Source organism: Dipodomys merriami, unplaced genomic scaffold (genome assembly GCF_024711535.1).
Source record: "Dipodomys merriami isolate MVZ:Mamm:240054 unplaced genomic scaffold, mDipMer1.0.p SCAF_1, whole genome shotgun sequence".
Taxonomy (NCBI): Eukaryota; Metazoa; Chordata; class Mammalia; order Rodentia; family Heteromyidae; genus Dipodomys; species Dipodomys merriami.
This window is the reverse complement of record NW_027202270.1, coordinates 133,076,216-133,094,726: the sequence shown is the minus strand read 5'-3', so window position 1 is coordinate 133,094,726 and position 18,511 is coordinate 133,076,216. Positions and strand designations below refer to the sequence as shown.

General features: G+C 36.8%; 1 protein-coding gene across 4 annotated transcripts in view; it reads left to right on the top strand.

The window, feature by feature from the left end:
• Positions 1-18,511, top strand: part of Rad51b (RAD51 paralog B) — a 552,288-nt gene that overhangs the window by 12,523 nt on the left and 521,254 nt on the right. For all 4 annotated transcript variants that reach the window (XR_011373809.1, XM_070031472.1, XM_070031464.1 and 1 more), the window contains exons 5-7: positions 5,331-5,467; positions 15,253-15,372; positions 15,918-16,101. Coding sequence is in view for 3 of the 4 variants with exons in the window: in XM_070031472.1 (XP_069887573.1) it covers positions 5,331-5,467; positions 15,253-15,372; positions 15,918-16,101 (441 nt within the window). In the remaining variant the exon portion in view is untranslated. The remainder of the gene's footprint in view (positions 1-5,330; positions 5,468-15,252; positions 15,373-15,917; positions 16,102-18,511) is intronic.

The window sequence follows — 18,511 nt, the reverse complement described above, 5'->3', positions numbered from 1 at the left end:
CCTATGTGATCCTCTCCTAAGAATACCCTTTGGTCTCACTGTATGTAAATGCCTAGAGATTTGTGTAATGCAACATGTCCCAGTGTATTTTTTTAACTATATAGTGTGTTTATTTGTAGATTTACAGGCACAAGACATGGGCCTCATATCTAAAATATAGAGATAAAAAATTAACTCTCCCCCAAAATAAACTCTCAAAGAAACAACAATTCAATTAATAAATGGGCTTAAGACTTAAAGAGAGACTTCTCAAAAATAGTAAGAATTGCTAATAGACACATGAAGAAGTGTTCAATCTCTGGCCATAAAAGAAATGCAAATCAAGGCTGGGAATGTGGCTCAGTGGTAGAATGCTTGCCTAGCATGAATGAAGCCCTGGGTTTGGTTCCTCAGTGCCACATACACAGAAAAAGCCAGAAGTGGTGCTGTGGCTCAAGAGGTAGAGTGCTAAACTAGAGGAAAAGAAGCTCAGGGATAGCACTCAGGCCCTGAGTTCACAAGCCCTAAGACTGGCAAAGGAAAAAAAGAAATGCAAATTAAAACAGCAATGAGATTTCACCTCATCCCAGTTAGAATGGCCATTATCAGGAAAATTAACAATAACAGATGCTAGTGGGGATGTGGCCAAAAGGGAACACTACTACACTATTGGTAGGAATGTAAACTTGTTCAACCACTCTGGAAAGCAGTATGGAGGTTCCTCAAAAGGGTAAACATAGAGCTTCTCTATGACTCAGCAATTCTACTTATGGACATTTATCCAACTTGTCATAGATAAGGCCATCCTAAAGTTACCAGCAAAACCATGTCCTTTGCAGAATTGTTTACCTTAGCGAAGATAGGGAATCAACCCAGATGCTCCTCAGTGGACTAATGGAAAATGTGACACACACACACACACACACACACACACACACACACACACACACACACACACACACACACACACACACACACACACACAATGGAATTCTACTCATCCATTAGAATGAATGATCTTGTACCATTCATAAAGAAATGGAAAGACAGAAAAAATTATATTAAATGAAGTAAGCCAGACCCAAAGAAACATACATAGGTTGCATGGTTTCCCTCATTTGTGGTAGCTAGAATGTGCCTAAAAATCTACAAGGATTTTAATACATATGGTTGATTGGATCGTTTTTTCCAATTCTGCATTCACCCCTTATTCAAGAAATAAACATATTTCTTAATAGCTTCCTAATGTTTTTCATATGGTGTTTAGTAAATGCTATTTGTTTTGAATGAATGCTTTCAAATGAATGATTATCTCCCTTGATAGTTCGATTTTTGTTTCACTGTGCAACTTGTCATGTCTATGTAATCTTGCCTTATTTTTGCTCTCATTCTCTATTTCCTGTCACTTAGAAATTGGTGGCTATCAATTGAAATAAGAAGGAGTGGTGGAGAGAATCCAACATAAAATCTCTTCCACATGCTGTTGCAATTTGAGATCAAGGTTTCTTTTTTTTTCATGAGATGAAATGCAACCTGGCCTTTCTAAGTTTTTTTTTTTCTTTTGGTTTTAGGGTTTGGAGAGTTAGTTATTTTAAACACTGAATTCTGCAGGTCTGAAGACCTGATTATATTTCTACAGAACTGTTGAGTAACCAGAGACAGGTATTAAAGTACTGGGGGTCATTTAAAAATGTGTAGTTTTTACAAGCTTGTCTCAGACACAAGCTGGACAGTTCTGTTCTTTTGCGAAGTGTTGGCTTGAAAGTTTGTTCTTTTCTATTGGCCCTCTCCTGAATGTACTGAGCATTAACTTGGTAAGATTTTAGGTCAATAGGTCCAAATTTCACATTCATTTTATCCATGTAATCTAATTTAAGATTAAAGTGAGTAGGCTTTATTTTTTTTTCTTTTGCTTAATTAGACTTTCTTTCCTTGGGAATATAATTTTTCCTTTTCAAACTAACCACTAATTTTTGCTGATATTTCATTAATCCTTGATGATAATTGAGTGATTTTTCCTATTTTCTTTTTTTTCTTAAAATGTCTTTCAGTTCTTTTTCTTTCTTTCTTCCTTCCTTCCTTCCTTCCTTCCTTCCTTCCTTCCTTCCTTCCTTCCTTCCTTCCTTCCTTCCTTCCTTCCTTCCTTTCTCTCTCTTTTTCTCTCTCTTTCTTTCTTTCTTGTATTTCTCATGTGGGAGTGTTAAAATATTGGCTCAAACTACACAAAGCTAATTGTATTTTACTGGTGTTTTCTGTGTGTGAATGTTACATTCACTCTGAGTTTCCAAAAAGCAAATAACTTAGACTGTTCTGGTTTGGCACATTTTCTTTTTCTAACCACTGTTGGGACTGAAACTGGAAACTGAATACAGCTTGAAATTTTGTGGTTTGAGTGCTAGAATTCAGGGCTAAACTGTCTGAAACTAGAAATGATTAATGTTGAAATGTTTTCATCCACTAAGTAAACCTGAAAAAAATAATGAAATTTAATGCCAGGCAATCCATAATATTGCATGTGTTGTAAATTTATGAAGTTAAAAGAGAGGAAAGACTATATGAAGAGGCCTAAGGAATTAGAAATTAGTTATTATAGTTTAAGTGTTATTATTCAGACTGTAAAACAAACAAAAATCCCAAACAAATTCAGATATTTCTTAATATTATGCATATAATGTTCAGTTTTCCCCAAGTGGCATTTGTATTTGGCTAACTTTTCAGAGTTTGAAGCATGTTTCTTTAAAGATGGAATAATAAATCAAAACTTTACATTTTATGCTACTTTACATTTTATGCTACTTTGCTGAATATTTTCATAAACATCATACTAATTAAAATGCTGACCTGTTTGATCTTACCAATGAAAAAATTACAAAGCATCTCACAGTTTTAAACTTTTAAAATCTGAGAACATGTCCAAAACTTGCTGTATAGATGGTGTTTATAAGTCAGTTCTCTGTTCTGTTACTCAGAATCTGAAGTATTTGTCCATTTTCAAGGTCCTCTTTCAACTTGAACTTTACCTTTTTCTAATATGCAATGATTAATGTGGGCCTTGTTTTTGATGATTATAAAAGGTCCATATAAGTATTGGGAAGTGAAGAGAGAGGGTTGGTGGAGGAACTTGACTTGTATCTTTATTTTTTATAGATTAGTGTGAATTACAAGTTTATAGTTATCTAGTTAAGGTTTATGGATTTAACTAAACTATCTCACAAAACTGGCAAGTGGCATAAAAGATTCCTGCAAAGAAACTGTAGATTGATGACTATAGTAGTTATAAAAATATAAGTAAATACATACATGTAAATGTGAGAGAAGCTGGTCCTTCTATGACTAATGAGGTAAAAATCAACCACAATAGAATCCCAAACTGAAATTATAAAGAATATAATTTGGTCTATGCAGATTTTTTCATTATTATTGATAATATAACTTTTTAATATTGTTCCTCAAAATACTAGTTAATGACAGTAGAAATTAACAAACATTTGGGACAGGAAGGCAGACTTGATTAGATTTACTATGTAAGAATGTTAAAATATTTCTAAATGTTGAACTTCATATCACATGACACTTTGCAGTCATGTGATACAAATTCAATATCTGGAAAAATTTTGCTAGAATTAATGATAAATTGGATTTTTCTTTTTTTCTTTCCCCTCCCTCCCTCCCTCCCTCCCTTCCTTCTTTCCTTCCTTCTTTCCTTCTGTGTTGTGCCAGTCCTGGGGTTTAGATTTGGGGCCTGGGCTCTGTCTCTGAGGGCTTTTTTTTTTTTTTGCTGAAGACTAGCACTCTACCACTTGAGCTACAGCTCTACTTTCAGCTTTTTCTGAGTAGTTTATTTGAGATAAGAATTTCATGGACTTTCCTGTCAAGTCTGACTTCAAACTGTGATCCTCAGATCTCAGCTTTGTGAGTAGCTAGGATTATAGGCATGAGCCACCATTGCCAGGCTAACAACTACTTTTTGTATGTGTATATGTGTGTGCCACTGAGGTAAAGGTATTGCCAGAGAAGATACATTTCCCCAAAGAAAAGACTTCCTGAATATAAAGCAATGTATATGAGAGAATTTCCTGCATTAGTACTGTTTTGATATAATAAGAGTTTGGGTTGCATGTGAGTGGCATGTACCTGCCTAGAGTTAGAACACTGTCTAAGCATTCATAGAACCCTGGGCTCAATCCACAGCATCACAAAGTAAATAAAAACCAAATTATAGACTGTGTATATATATGTGTTGGAATATATCAAGTGGCAGAAAACATTTGTATAGCTCATTTAATGACAAATTTACCTAAAAGGGAAGAAAATCATACATATTAAACTTGAGATCATGGTCTAAATGCTGAATTTTTGGGGAAAAGCACATTGTTGTAATTGACATGCATTAAAAACAACAACCTAAGATAGATCCTTTGATGAATGGATAGATTAGCAAAGGGTAGCATGATGTAGTCTAAAATATAGTAAAAATGATCTTTGTAGAGTATAGATGGATATTCTGGTAACATTCTTTCAGCTTTTCCATTGCATTATTGCATTATCCTTAAGCAATATAGAAGTAACATAGAAGATGATGTTAGATATACAAGAAAGTATGTTAGGATGGTATCAATTTTGCTAATTTTTATAAAAACACATCTTAGGGATGACATTGTCCAAAAAGAACTGTATTCTTTATCTTACACATGCAACTGTAACCCATTTGTACATGACCTTTATAATAACAGTAAAAGATTAAAATAAAACATTGTTCAACACAAAAAATAGCTCATCTTAGTCCATTAGTATATACCATTTTACTTTAACAAAACACCAGAGGCTGAGTACTTCATAAGGTACAGAGATTTGGCTCAGAATTCTGGTGGCAGAAGGCTCATACAACTGGCACTGGCATCTTGCTGACCCTCACCTCCCAGCTTCGTCCACAACATGATGGAGAATCACCTAGGGAAATGGCCTTGTGCAGAATGATAAAGAACATGAAGTAGCTGTTCTTTATAATCATCTTCCCTGATCAGAGCTAATTCATTCTACAAGAATAACAATTCCTCCCAAGGAATCCCTATAGTTAAAAAATGAATATATGAGTACTCTAGCCTGTCTTAATTATAGTTTTTCATCTGAATTACAAAACATAGACATTGCCAATTCCTTCCAAGGATAGAACATAACTAATACCAATCTAGATGCTTAGGGAAAAAGTTAATTTATTACATACAATGGATGTGTTAGGGTAGCAGGGCTGAATTCTTTTCTGAGGCTAGTTGGGACTGTTTTTTGCAGCAAGTTCCTAAAAGGATTTGCTTTGTCTGGCTTACTGTGTTTATATAATTTTTTAAAATTAGATTACAGGTCCACCAGGTTGTGGAAAAACCCAGTTTTGCATAATGATGAGTGTACTGGCCACATTACCCACCAACATGGGAGGTTTAGAAGGAGCTGTCGTGTACATTGACACAGAGTCTGCATTTAGTGCTGAAAGGTAGGCTATTTTATTATTTTCCATTATGTTGCTTTACTTTTATGACCTTCATACAGTATGGAACATTTACAAATAGCTTAACATTTATTGTATTTTTAAGATTAAAAAATGTCACATGTTTAAAGGAATAAAAAAGACACAAGAAGCAGCTTATTTTTGTCTTTTCTATCCTTTTCTTGATGGTATAATGGGTTTCTGGGTTTTACAGAAGGTTTGGAAGGTAGAAGGTAAAACAGTTGAGGAATGCTGGCAGAAAATGGGGAAAGAAAAAGACTAACAAGAAAGGGAAAAGATCAACTGCTTTGAAAGTACTTGCTAGTTGGAAGTAAAATATTAGTGAATAGACATTAAGTAGGATGTGTATACACTTGGAGATTGATTCGATTCTTCTGGTCAAAGTATACTTAGAAATAGTACTTGGACTCCTGTAATTGTATCATTATGAATCAGATCTTTCTTTTATTTCTCTCTAAACAGTACCATTTAGAACAAAGTGGATCTGATCAAGTAAATTCCAAATTGATTATTTTGCTTAGAGCTTATTATTTCTTTTGTTTGGTCTGTCTTGATTTTCTCTTCTTTTTGAGTATATGCTATCGGCTTATCAACTTTTGGAGTTTGTTATACCTTTGCATCATTAAAAAAGCTAAGTCCAGTGACTGACACATAGTAACCGTTACTCCAGATTTTGAAATTCAGTGGCTATTTCTTTACAAAAGGAATAAGAATTCCCTAAGAAATGACTGCTTCTCAATATGGAGTGGGAAATTTTTGAGTCTAAAACATTATATTAGATAGTAAAGAAGTAGGTAAAATTTGCAGGCCAAACAACTCAAAAGTCAACCTGAAGTAAGATCAAATAAGCTGAGTGTCAAGAATAAGAAAGGAATTAAGGCTGGGCACTAGTGGCTCACGCCTGTAATCCTAGTTACTCAGGAGGCTGATATCTGAGGATCTCTGTTCAGAGCCAGCCCAGGCAGGAAAGTCCATGAGACTCTTATCTCCAATTAAAAATGACAAAAAAAAAGAAAGGAATTAAGCATGAAATACTTAATTCCATTAGCCTATAATGATATTAAGAGTTAAAAAGGAACTAATTAATTAGCAGTTCTGGAGAAGCTACCTATTATTTTGATTATTATTATTTATTTTTTTCTTTTTTGTCAGTTGTGGAACCTGAACTTTGGGCCTCGGCGCTGACCCTGAGCTCTTCAGCTCAAAGCTAGCGCTCTACTGCTTGAGCCACATAGCCACTTCCAGCTTTTTCTCCTTATGTGGTGTTGAGGAATCAAACTCAGGGCCTCATGCATGCAAGGCAAGCACTCTACCACTGAGACATCTTCCCAGCCTATTTTGATAATATTAAAAAAAAATCCTCTTCTATATGAACTGTATTACTGAAAAACAAATAGCCCTTTTTATGGAAGGATTCCAGTAATAAGTGAAAAGGAATGGTAGAATATCCCCAAACTACAAGTCCAAATAATCTAATAGACCTAGGCATTGAACATCAAAGGATGCTAGAATTATGCAAAAACATTGAATGTCATTGAGCTCCCTCCTGCTAGAAGAAAAACTAAATAGGAGTAAGATCAAGCCTTCAGACCAGCTACCAGTTTACATAATAGAGGAGTGAGAAACAAACTGCTCTGGAGAGATGTAATCAACAAAGTACAAACTGTGGGAAATGTCAGAACAAAAAACCTGGTGTCTTTAATGGAGAAATGATAAGATCAAGATGAAAAAAGGAGGAGGAACCTTAGAAGTAAGACAGATTTAAAAGTCTTATCAGTCAGTTGCTGGGTGAAATACTTGTTTGGATTTTGATAAATAATTGGGAGAGAAAAAAGCTAAAAAAAATATTTCGCTACTCAGGAGGCTGACATCTGAGGATTCGGGTTCAAAACCAGCTGGGGCAGGAAAGTCTGTGAGATTTTTATCTCCAATTAGTCACCAGAAAATAGGAAGTGGCTCAAGGTGGTAGATCACTAGCCTTGAGAAAAAGAGCTCAGGTACAATGTGCAGGCCCCGAGTTTAAGCCCTGTGGTCTCATGGACTTTCCTGCCTTGGCTGGCTTCAATCACAATCCTCAATCTCAGCCTCCTGAATAGCTAGAATTATAAGCAAAAGCCATCAGTGCCTGGCTCAGATATATATATTTTTTATGGGGAAAATGTACTCCTCCTACCCCACATACTTCTTCCTCTCTGAAGATGGCATTTTCATCACCAGCAGTCTTCCTGTAGATATCTTGCCGAGCCACCTCAATATGTGAGGAAGAAAGGAAAAATGAGGGCAAAAATCATCATAATAATTATGATGAGGTGCCTGGGGCCTGTTAATTGTTGGCTGGATAAAATTGAAGACTGTCATAGAAAGGGTGAAGTAGAAATGGATGTTGGGTTGGTAAGTCACAGTTTGAACCACAGTGTAGAGCATTCCAGGACTTTGGGAAGAAGTAGATCAGAGAAATATGAGACTTAAAGAGGAATATATTTTAGCTTGTGTTTTAGTACTGTCTCCATTTTGTGCTTACAAAGCAAGCTAGCTATCTGTTCAAATGAGAAAGTGAAGGGTTAATATGAGGGAAAACTAAAATACTCAAGAAGAGTGAATCTGGGGCTGGAAAGGTGGCTCAGAGGTAGAGCACTTATCTTGCATGCATGAGGCCCTTGGTTCGATTCCTCAGCACCACATAAGAAAAAAGCTGGAAGTGGCGCTGTGGCTCAAGTGGTAGAGTGATAGCCTTGAGCTGAAGAGCTGAGGGACAGCACCCAGGCCCAGAGTTCAGGCCCCACGACCGGATCCCTCTTCTCCCCGCCCCCCCCCCCCCCCCAAAAAAAGAGAGTGAATCTAGGTATAAGTGATCCAAGTAGAGTATAACTAGATATCTTTGTATTAAGAAAGAGCAAATGGGGGCTGGGAAGGTGGCTCAGTGGTAGAGTGCTTGTCTTGGATGCATGAGGCCCTGAGTTCGATTCCTCAGCACCACAAAAGCAGAAAAAGCTGAAAGTGGTGCTGTGGCTCAAGTGGTAGAGCACTAGCCTTGAGCTGAAGAGCTGAGGGACGGTACCCAGGCCCAGAGTTCAGGCCCACAACTGACAAAAAGAAAAAGAAAGGAAGAAAGGAAGAGAAAGAAAGAAGGAAATTAAGAGCAAATGAGCTGGACATCAGGGGCTCATGCTTATAATCCTAGCTACTCAGGAAGTTGAGATCAGAGGATAATGGTTTGAAGCCAGCCTGGGCAGGAAAGACCATGAATCTCCAAAGAACCACCAGAAAACTGGAGGTGGTGCCTGGCTCAAGTGGTAGAGCACTAGCCTTGAGCTGAAGAGCTCAGGGACAGCACTCAGGTCCAGAGTTCAAGTCCTACAACCACAACCACCACCACCACCACCACCAACAACAAAAAGAATAAATGGGTTCAATTTCCAGTACAAAAATCCAAAATGGGGGATGGGGGTCGGGAAGAAACGAGGAATAAATTAAAACTATTTGTTTAAACTACATTAAAGAGGGGCTGAAGGCATGGCTCAAGTGATAGAATACCTACCTAGGAAGCATGAGGCCTTGAGTTTGAACCTCAGTACCACTACCAAAAAAAAAGGTAAAATTCATGAAATAGCTTGAAGTGGTGGTGCATGCCAATAATCCTAGCACTAGAAAGGCTGAGCCTGGAGGACTTTGATTTTGAGGACAGCTTGGGCTACATAGTGAGTCCCTATTTAAAAAACAAAATAAATCAAGTCCAATAGTCATGTCCTGGTGGCTCATGCCTGTAATCCTAGCTACTGAGGAGGCTGAGATCTGAGGATCATGGTTCAAAGCCAGCCTGGGCAGAAAAGTCAGTGAGACTCTTATCTCCAATTAACCACACCACCAGAAAACTGGAAGTGGTGCTGTGGCTTAAGCAGTAGAGATCTCGCCTTGAGTTGAAGAGTGCAGGGACAGCGCTCAGGCCCAGAGTTCAAGCCCCATGACCGACAAAAAAAAGAAAGAAACAGGATCCTCAGATCTCAGCCTCCCAAGTAGCTAGGATTACAGATGTGAACCACAAGAGCCCAGCTTGCCCATAAGATTCTTATCTCTAATTAACCACAGAAAAGCTGGAAGGAGCGCTGTGGCTCAAGTGGTAAAGTGCCAGCTTTGAGTGGAAAAAAGCTTAATGGACAGTGCTTAGGCCCTGAACAAGCCCCACTATGGCACAGGAAATAGAACAAAATACCAAATCCCAACAATGCATTAGCTAGTTTATTTTACACATCTTTTAGAAAATAATACAAGATGGGATGTTAATGTATATATGAATTATACCTGCAGACTGTTTAAAAATTAAATAATAAGTCAGGTGCTGGTGGCTCACACCTGTAATCCTAGCTACTCAGGGGGGCTGAGATCTGAGGATTGGGATTTGAAGCCAGCCTGGGCAGAAAAGTCCCTGTGAGCCTCTTATGTCCAATTAACCACTCAAGAACCAGAAGTGGCTCTGTGGCTCAAGTGGTAGAGTGCTAGCCTTGAGTACAAAGAGTGCCAGACCCTGAGTTCAAGCCCTACAACCGACTAAAATAAATAAATATGTAATTTGGGCTTAACCCCTTGGATACTGAGGCTTCCTTGGGAGAGGGAAATGCTAAGCTAAGCAGACAGAGTTCTCGATTCCTTTCTTTAGATTTAGAAAATGTCTTTTTGTTTTACCTATTAGAACACTTAAAATTGATATAGTCTTAGATACCAAATGCTTACAAATATTTTGAAAATATGGATAAATAGATTAATCCAGTGAGCCATCCCCATATTTTAAACCGATGAATATTTTGGCAACTATAAGAATTTTAGTATATAAAAATTGAATAAATAATGTATTTTCCCTATTGGAGATAATTAGAAAAAGATGGAAGTGGAGGTTAAGAATAAAAGTATCTGTTGAAGGAAGAGATGGGTCAAGGAATAGCTGGCATTCTTTGTCTGTGAGGAATAAGTGGCTCCAGACAGAGGACCCTGAGAAAGATGTAAGGTTTTTTAATACAGTAAGTTAAATTAGATTGTAGGGAAGAAGATTTTGTGAAGTTAGCAGTATGTTCTCTTACAGCCAGCAACTGATCGGAACTTATTCAAGGAGAAATTTTAAAAAAATATATATTTTTTGGGTCCGGTCGTAGGGCCTGAACTCTGGGCTTGGGTGCTGTCCCTCAGCTCTTCTGCTCAAAGCTAGTGCTCTACGACTTGAGCCACAGCGCCACTTCTGGCTTTTTTCTTTTTGCTTATGTGGTGCTGAGGAATCGAACCCAGGGCCTCAAGCATGCAAGGCAAGCGCTTTACCACTGAGCCACCTTCCCAGCCCCTAAAAAATATATTTTTTAATGTGTTTTCAGACATATTTTTTGGGGGGGCTTTTATGAGTCAGGGCAGTGAAGGTAGGCTTTTTGTTTTTTTGTTTTTTCTTTTTGTTCGGTTGTGGGGCTTGAATCCAAGGCTTGGGCACTGTCGCTGAGCTTTTTCTGCTCAAGGCTAACACTGTATCACTTTGAGCCACAGTGCTATTTCCAGTTTTCTGGTGGTTAATTGGAAATAAGAGTCTCATAGACTTTCCTGCCTGGGCTGGCTTTGAACTGTGACCCTCAATTCTTAGCCTCCTGAGTAGCTAGGATTACAGGTGTGAGCCACCTGCACCTGGCTAATTTTTTTTTCCCTTACAGCATAATCCCTTAAAGTGATATTATCTCCATCATAACACAGTCTGAGGAGGAAGACAGGTGAATTTTCTACCTAGTAGGTGTCTTGGAAATTTGTATAGAGGTTCAGGAAGAAGTGATTTTTCTAATGATAAATGAGTGGGGTCTTGGGATGCTGAATGGGGTGTGATATGAGAGATGTTGATACTGATAAAAAGGCACTAGTCCAGTTGACGTTTTTTATAGATGACCATGTTTTAGCATGATGAACTGGCATCTCACTTTGTCCATACAGTAGTCCTGTGTAGATAAACAGGTTGAAAATTAGGAGTGCCATTTTAAGAATAAGGATGGGACTCAGAAGTGATATGACATACCCAAGATCATATGGCTAGTAAGTTTGCTGAAAGGTGAGCATATATTTCTGTTTCCACTCAACTGTGGTTGGAAAAAATGATTGATTCTAGAAAGGTTACAAGTAATACCTTCAACCATTCAACGAACATCTGTTAGCTATTGAGCATTATTCTATGAATCTATCTTTACCCCACTTCCCACCAGGCATCCAGTAGTTTCCTTTCTATTTACAGGAGTTTTTGTACAACTTATAAATATTGCCAGCTTAATGCATTGTAAATATCTTTTTATTTTTAGTCATCTATCATCTTGTGATGTCTTTTGTTGAATAGAGTTTTAAGTTGTTGCTATATGGTTTTGGTTTTTGGATTTTAATTTAGAAGTTTCATCATCATTAGGCATCAAAGATAATGCCCTACAGTTTTTTAAAACAATATTTATGTTTTCCTTTTATATTGATATCTATAATTGAACAGAAACCTATTAAGGAGCTATTTATTTAAAATTTTGATACAAACTACCACATTTGTCTAGAAATAGTCTAATAGTTGTATTCCAACCTACACTGTTTTGGGATTTTTTTAATCCTATGCTTTTCTTGTTTCTTTCTTTAATTTTTGTCATACTTATAGGAAAAATGGTATCTCATTGTTTGAACTATAGTAGTCCAAATCTTTTCCTTAGTCTTTTTTTTTTTTTTTTTGGGTCCGGTTGTAGGGCCTGAACTCTGGGCCTGGGCGCTGTCCCTCAGCTCTTCAGCTCAAGGCTAGCACTCTACCACTTGAGCCACAGCACCACTTCTGGCTTTTTTTTTATGCTTATGTGGTGCTGAGGAATCGAACCCAGGGCCTCAAGCATGCAAGGCAAGCGCTCTACCACTGAGCCACCTTCCCAGCCCAGTAGTCCAAATCTTTTCATGTATGAATTGACTATATTTCTTTGGCACATTACAAATATACTTTATATATTTTTTGTCTTTTGTCTTATGGATTTATGTAAATACTTTCCATTTTATCGATACTAATGTCTGATTTTCACTTATACTTTAACTTTGGTGATGATATCATTTATGTCTATGATTTTGTTGTTATATTCAATCCTTTAGTTTTTCTTTTATGGTTGATGTTTATTTCCTAGGGCCTTAAATTATTCAGTAAGTTGTACTGCAGAAGTGCTCTATTCTCACTCACTGTCACACTGGATATCCACCTGGTTTATCTTCTCATCTCCTTTAATCTTCTCCTTAAATGTCACCATAGGACAAAACTCCACAAAATAGTGCTTGCTTCTATGCTTTATGTCTTTTTCCATAGTCTATAAACTCCATGATGAAAGAACTTTTTCTCTTTCCTTGTTTCTCTTCTCTTTTCTTCCCTTTCCTTTCCTTTTCTTTCCCTTTTGCTTTTTCTTTTTACTTTTCTACCCTCTTTTTCCCTCTCTCTCTCTGTTATATTACTATATCCTCAGCTCTTAAAATAATGCCTAGTATAAATGTTGAATACATAAATCTTGTGTATCCTTTCAAAGGAACCTGTTTTATAAGAAGGTGTCCACTAGGTGGCATTGTTTTGAAATGGGAGTCAAAGATAACTTCTGTTGCTCTTTCCCTAAAGAGACATATGGAATCCTTAGGCATAGGATACATTTATCTTTAGTTCTGATTTATATTCTTCAGATGGTTCTAAAATAAAAACATTTAAAGAAGCATATAGAAAACTGTGTCATATTGATGTGTAAACAGCCATTTACTACAGGTAACTAAACATGGTAACTGAATAAAGATAGCTTATGTGCTGATCACCATTTCTACTGATTACTATGAATTGATCACCATGAGATAGCTGTATTATGTTCCAGAACTTTTTACCATCCAAGGAAGTGGGTGAGATCCAATGAGCTACATATTCTCCATTTGGTTCCTGACCAACTGGGTATCTAAGTTTTGAAAAGCTTTCATGTTTCTGATAGATGTTGCTATGCCTATTCTATTAAAATTTGGTAGGAAACACTATAGCTTTTTTTTTAATGATGAGTGGTAAACTTAACAAATAGTTACCTTACTAAACAATTATATATATTTGTCCAGGCTTTTAGATTTTGCCAGTTCTGCTATTTGAATGCCTATTACTTCTTCCTGCTTTCCTCATCTTATTTCCTTTTGTTTTAATCCCTGTCCCCTTACAGCACTTCTAAATGATTATGTCAGTTTTGGTTTCTCTCTCTCTTTACACTTATTTGGACCCAATTCTTACTCCTGAAGCATGTTTTTTCTTTTTCTGTTTTACCTAATTGTTTATTTTCTTTTCAGGTTGTTTAAAATATACTTTACAAAAGTTGTTGGCGGGCTGGAAAGGTGGCTCAGTGGTAGAGCTTGCCTTGCATGCATGAGGCCCTGGGTTCGATTCCTCAGCACCACATAAGAAAAAAAGAAAAAAGCCAGAAGTGGCACTGTGGCTCAAGTGGTAGAGCGCTAGTCTTGAGCTGAAGAGCTGAGGGACAGCGCCCAGGCCCAGAGTTCAGGCCCCACGACTGGACCCCCCCCAAAAAAAAAAAAAAAAGTTGTTGGCTAGTTTCTTTTTATTTCTCTGTTCTCTTTTGCTGTTTTAGGTGTTTCCCTGTCACTTTAGATTACACCATATGAAAGAAACTTAATTTGTTTATCTGTTTGAAGTGATCAGTCTCGTCTTAGAACTCTTCAACTGTTTAGAGTTAAAAACTCTTCTTTTGTACTGTGTGTCTCCAAATGGAACATAAAATATAGGGTGGTTTTTGTGTTTACAGTCTCTCCTGCTAGATCCCTTGGAAGGCTAAGTACTAGGGCTGATAAAGTGTCATTTTAATTGGCAGACAGTTATACTCCAAGAATTGTATTTTTAACATTTTGAACCTTAAACACTTGTCATTTTCTGGTAATGCTTCCCATGTCTTCTTAAGCTATTGCTGGCGATAGTTGCCTCTGTTTCAACTTGTAATTCTTGTACATTCATATATTATTAGGTCATGATTTCATGTTTAGAAAAATCATTTTCCTAAAACAACTGGGAGCATTCATTTGTCAAGATAATAATAGTTCATTAAGTAGAAGATAATTTTTTGATAGGAGTTAAATTTTAATTGAGAAAGCATATTTTTTAAAGCAATGAAACATGATGACTTACTGATATCTGATTATTAAAATGATTATATACCCTATTTGTTCAGATATACTTTGTGCATTTTGGAAAATGAAAGCATTTTCTTTTCTTTTTTTCTTTTTGCTGTTTGTGTGGTCTGGGCCTGGGCACTGTCCCTCAGCACTTCAGCTCAAGGTTAGTGCTCTACCACTTGAGCCACAGTGCCACTTCCGGCTTTTTCTGCTTATGTGGTACTGGAGAATTGAACCCAGGGCCTAATGCATGCAAGACAAGCACTCTACCACTAAGCCATCTTCCCAGCTCCCTGAAAGCATTTTCTTATTCACTAATATATCTTATAGCTGTGAGGCAAAATATTATTCATTAAACATTTATTCCCAAGAATATAAACCTTAGACACAATATTGCTTATTCAAGATAAGATGAGAACTAAAAGCCCATGTTGGTCTCATGCTCTAACAGCTACCCTTTGGAAAAGGACAGATCACATTCATGGCTTACATTTTCAGCCATTTCTTAAACCTGCTCTGTTGGTAAGCCAGCTTAGGAGTTTCCCAAGTAAAATCCACTAGAGGTTCAGCAATCATTGATTCTTTTCTCCTGTACTGTTTTTCTCACGTAGGCTGATTGAGATAGCGGAATCCCGCTTTCCCGGATATTTTGACACTGAAGAAAAGTTAATTTTGACAAGTAGTAAAGTTCATCTTTATCGGGAACTCACTTGTGATGAAGTTCTGCAACGGTATGCTGGTTTATTTTTCATTGTATTAATTTAGCAATGCTTTCAAAATAATCTTTTTTTAAAAAAAAACTTTTGTTTTTCATTTTTCCAGCTTCTGAGTAAAGGAAAAAAAAATCTCATGCATGAGAATTATGGGAAATATATTAGAGAAGTAACTTAGGAAGTAACGTAGAGAGGACCAATTTGCTGTTGTTTTAAAGTTAACTTTTTAAAAAAGTGTTGTTTTTTTTTTTTTGCTTCTCCTGAGGCTTGAACTCAGGGCCTAGGCACTCTCCCTAAGCATTTTTTGCTCAAGGCTAGTGGTATACCACTTGAGCCACAGCACCACTTCCAGCTTTTTCTGAGTAGTTTATTCGAGATAAGAGTCTCATGAACTTTCCTGCCATGGCTGGCTTTGAACCACAATTCTCAGATCTCTGCCTCCTGAGTAGTAGTTAGGATTACAGGCATGAGCCACTGACACCTGGCAAAAGTGAACTTTTAGCATGCTATTTTTAACTTAGGTTTTAAGTTTGTCTATTATTTTATGAATTCTGCTTTTATAGGATTCAATCTTTGGAAGAAGAAATTATTTCAAAAGGTGTTAAACTTGTGATTATAGACTCCATTGCTTCTGTGGTCAGAAAAGAGTTTGACACACAACTTCAAGGCAATATAAGAGAAAGGAACAAATTGTTGGCTAAAGAAGCATCTTTGCTGAAACACTTGGCAGAGGAGTTTTCAGTCCCAGTAAGTTTTTCTTTTACTCTTATTTATCTTTTCTATTAACTTCATTGATCTATAATATCAAATAATAAAATTGAGGAAAATGTGAAACAGATGACTTTTTAAGGTAGTACAGCTCAATTGCAATAGTAAATACTATTTTCTAGAATTAATTCATTTTTTGTATATATTTTTTATTGTAAAGATACTGTACAGAGGAGTTACAGTTATATGAGTAAGGTAATGAGTACATTTCCTATTGAACATTGTTACCTCCTCCTTTGTTTTTCCTCTACCATCCCTTCCCTTCCCACCTCCCCAATTCCTTCCCTCCCTCAGCTCTCTCCACTGCAAATTACTTCATTTGCTGAGATTATTTTACCCTTTTTATAATTTGAGACAGGGACTGATTTAATTGTTTACAGTTTACAATTACAATAGACTATTGTTGTGTGTGTATATATATATATATATATATTTAATTATTTTATTTTATTTTTTGTCGGTCGTGGTACTTGAACTCTGGGCCTGGGCACTGTCCCTCAGCTCTTCAGCTCAAGACTAGTGCTCTGCCATGCTCTGCCACTTGAGCTACAGTGCCACTTCCTATTGTATATGTTTTATATCACGTTCCTCATACAGAGATGATGATTAAGTAGTAAAATACTGTGGGATAGCCTGTGCCTCGTTTTATGAAGTTTCTTTTACTGTAGTAATTGTCAGTTTGGTATGTTGTTGTGTTCAATACTCTTTTGTATAAAGTAGGATTTGGTTTGTGAGACGGTCAACCATTAGGGTATGTTTGGAAGGCTAGTAATGAAAGCACCAGTAAGAAAACCTGGAATGACTCAGTATTGCTCTCAGTTGTGAGTGCTGTTATCAGGGAATGTGAATGTGAAGGCACTGTTGAATGGGTTTGTGGTGTACAAACTATACTTCCTAAGGATATAGCAAGTGTTACTTTCATCTGCCAGCTTGTGGGAGGGTTTTACTTCTTCTTCTTTTTTTTGATTCCCTGGGTTGTACTTTTATTAAAATTTTTAAAAATATCCTTATTGTAAAAGTGATGAACGGGGGTGGGGGTGGGGGGTGGGAGTGGGGGTGGGGTGGTGTTATAGTTACATAAGTAAGGTAATTAGTACATTTCTCTTTAAACACTGTTTTCCCTTCCCTCATTTTCTCTTGGGATTTTACTTCTATAGCCACAACAACGGTTAGTATTGTTAAGCTTTTCTTTCATATTTTGAGGTAGAGTCTAGATGTATTGCTCAAGTTGGTCACATACACATGGCCGTGTAGCCAGTGCTAATTCCTCCTCTGAGTGCTGACGTTATAGGTGTAGGCTTCCATACCCAGCTTAAGTTTTTCAATTTTAGTCATGGCTTGTTCAAACAGAAGAAAATTCCTTAATATGAGATAAAATTGGATTGAGCTTATATAGTTTTTAAATTTGATTTTGGGAAATTAAAATCTTAGATCTTTACAACATAAGGGATATGTATAAATAGCCATGTAGCCCTTTAGATGATAAAGCCAAGCAAAAAGTCACAGGAGAAAATATGACATACATAAAGTTCTATATATTTAAATGTTTTTTTTTAAATTCATAATTTGGATTAAAATTAAGTTCTATAAACTTTACCTTGGATACTGCTGATCTTTTTTTTTTTTTTTTTTTTGGATCCAGTCGTGGGGCCTGAACTCTGGGCCTTGGAACTGTCCCTCAGCTCTTCAGCTCAAGGCTAGCGCTCTACCACTTGAGCCACAGCACCACTTCCGGCTTTTTTCTTTTTGCTTATGTGGTGCTGAGGAATCGAACCCAGGGCCTCATGCATGCAAGGCAAGTGCTCTACCACTGAGCCACCTTCCCAGCCCACTGCTGATCTTTTAAATTTCTCTCTCTCTCTTTTTTTTTTTTTTTTTTTTGGTCGTGGTGCTTGAACTCTGGGCCTAGGCGCTGTCCCTCTTCTTCATCCATAGATAAAGATGGATGGGTTTGGACTCAGAACCTTGCACTTGCTAGGCAGGAACTCTTTTGTTTTAAGTTATGACTCTAGCCCCTTTGTTTGTTTTGAATAGAGCCCTTTGAAAGAACAGGTAGTTAGTAGCTGTACATCTTTACGTGTTTTTCTGCTTAGAGATAAATGTTTAATATGCTATATACTTACATAGCACAAAAGGTTTGCATTTTTTCAAAGATCTTTAGAAATACTTCCTTTAGCAGATGTTAGAAATTTCCTAGCCTAATTCCTTCATCTGAGTAGAAAATTATGAAATTTTTAGCTTTGTACTATACTTTGTGGCTTCATATGGAACTACATTTCCTAAAATACAGTTATTATTCTGTAGTTCATTATACTTTTCCAATTAGCTAACCTTGTGCCTCCTTGCAGTTCTGCAGACATACTAGCAGTCATTTTTGCCTTACCAAAGA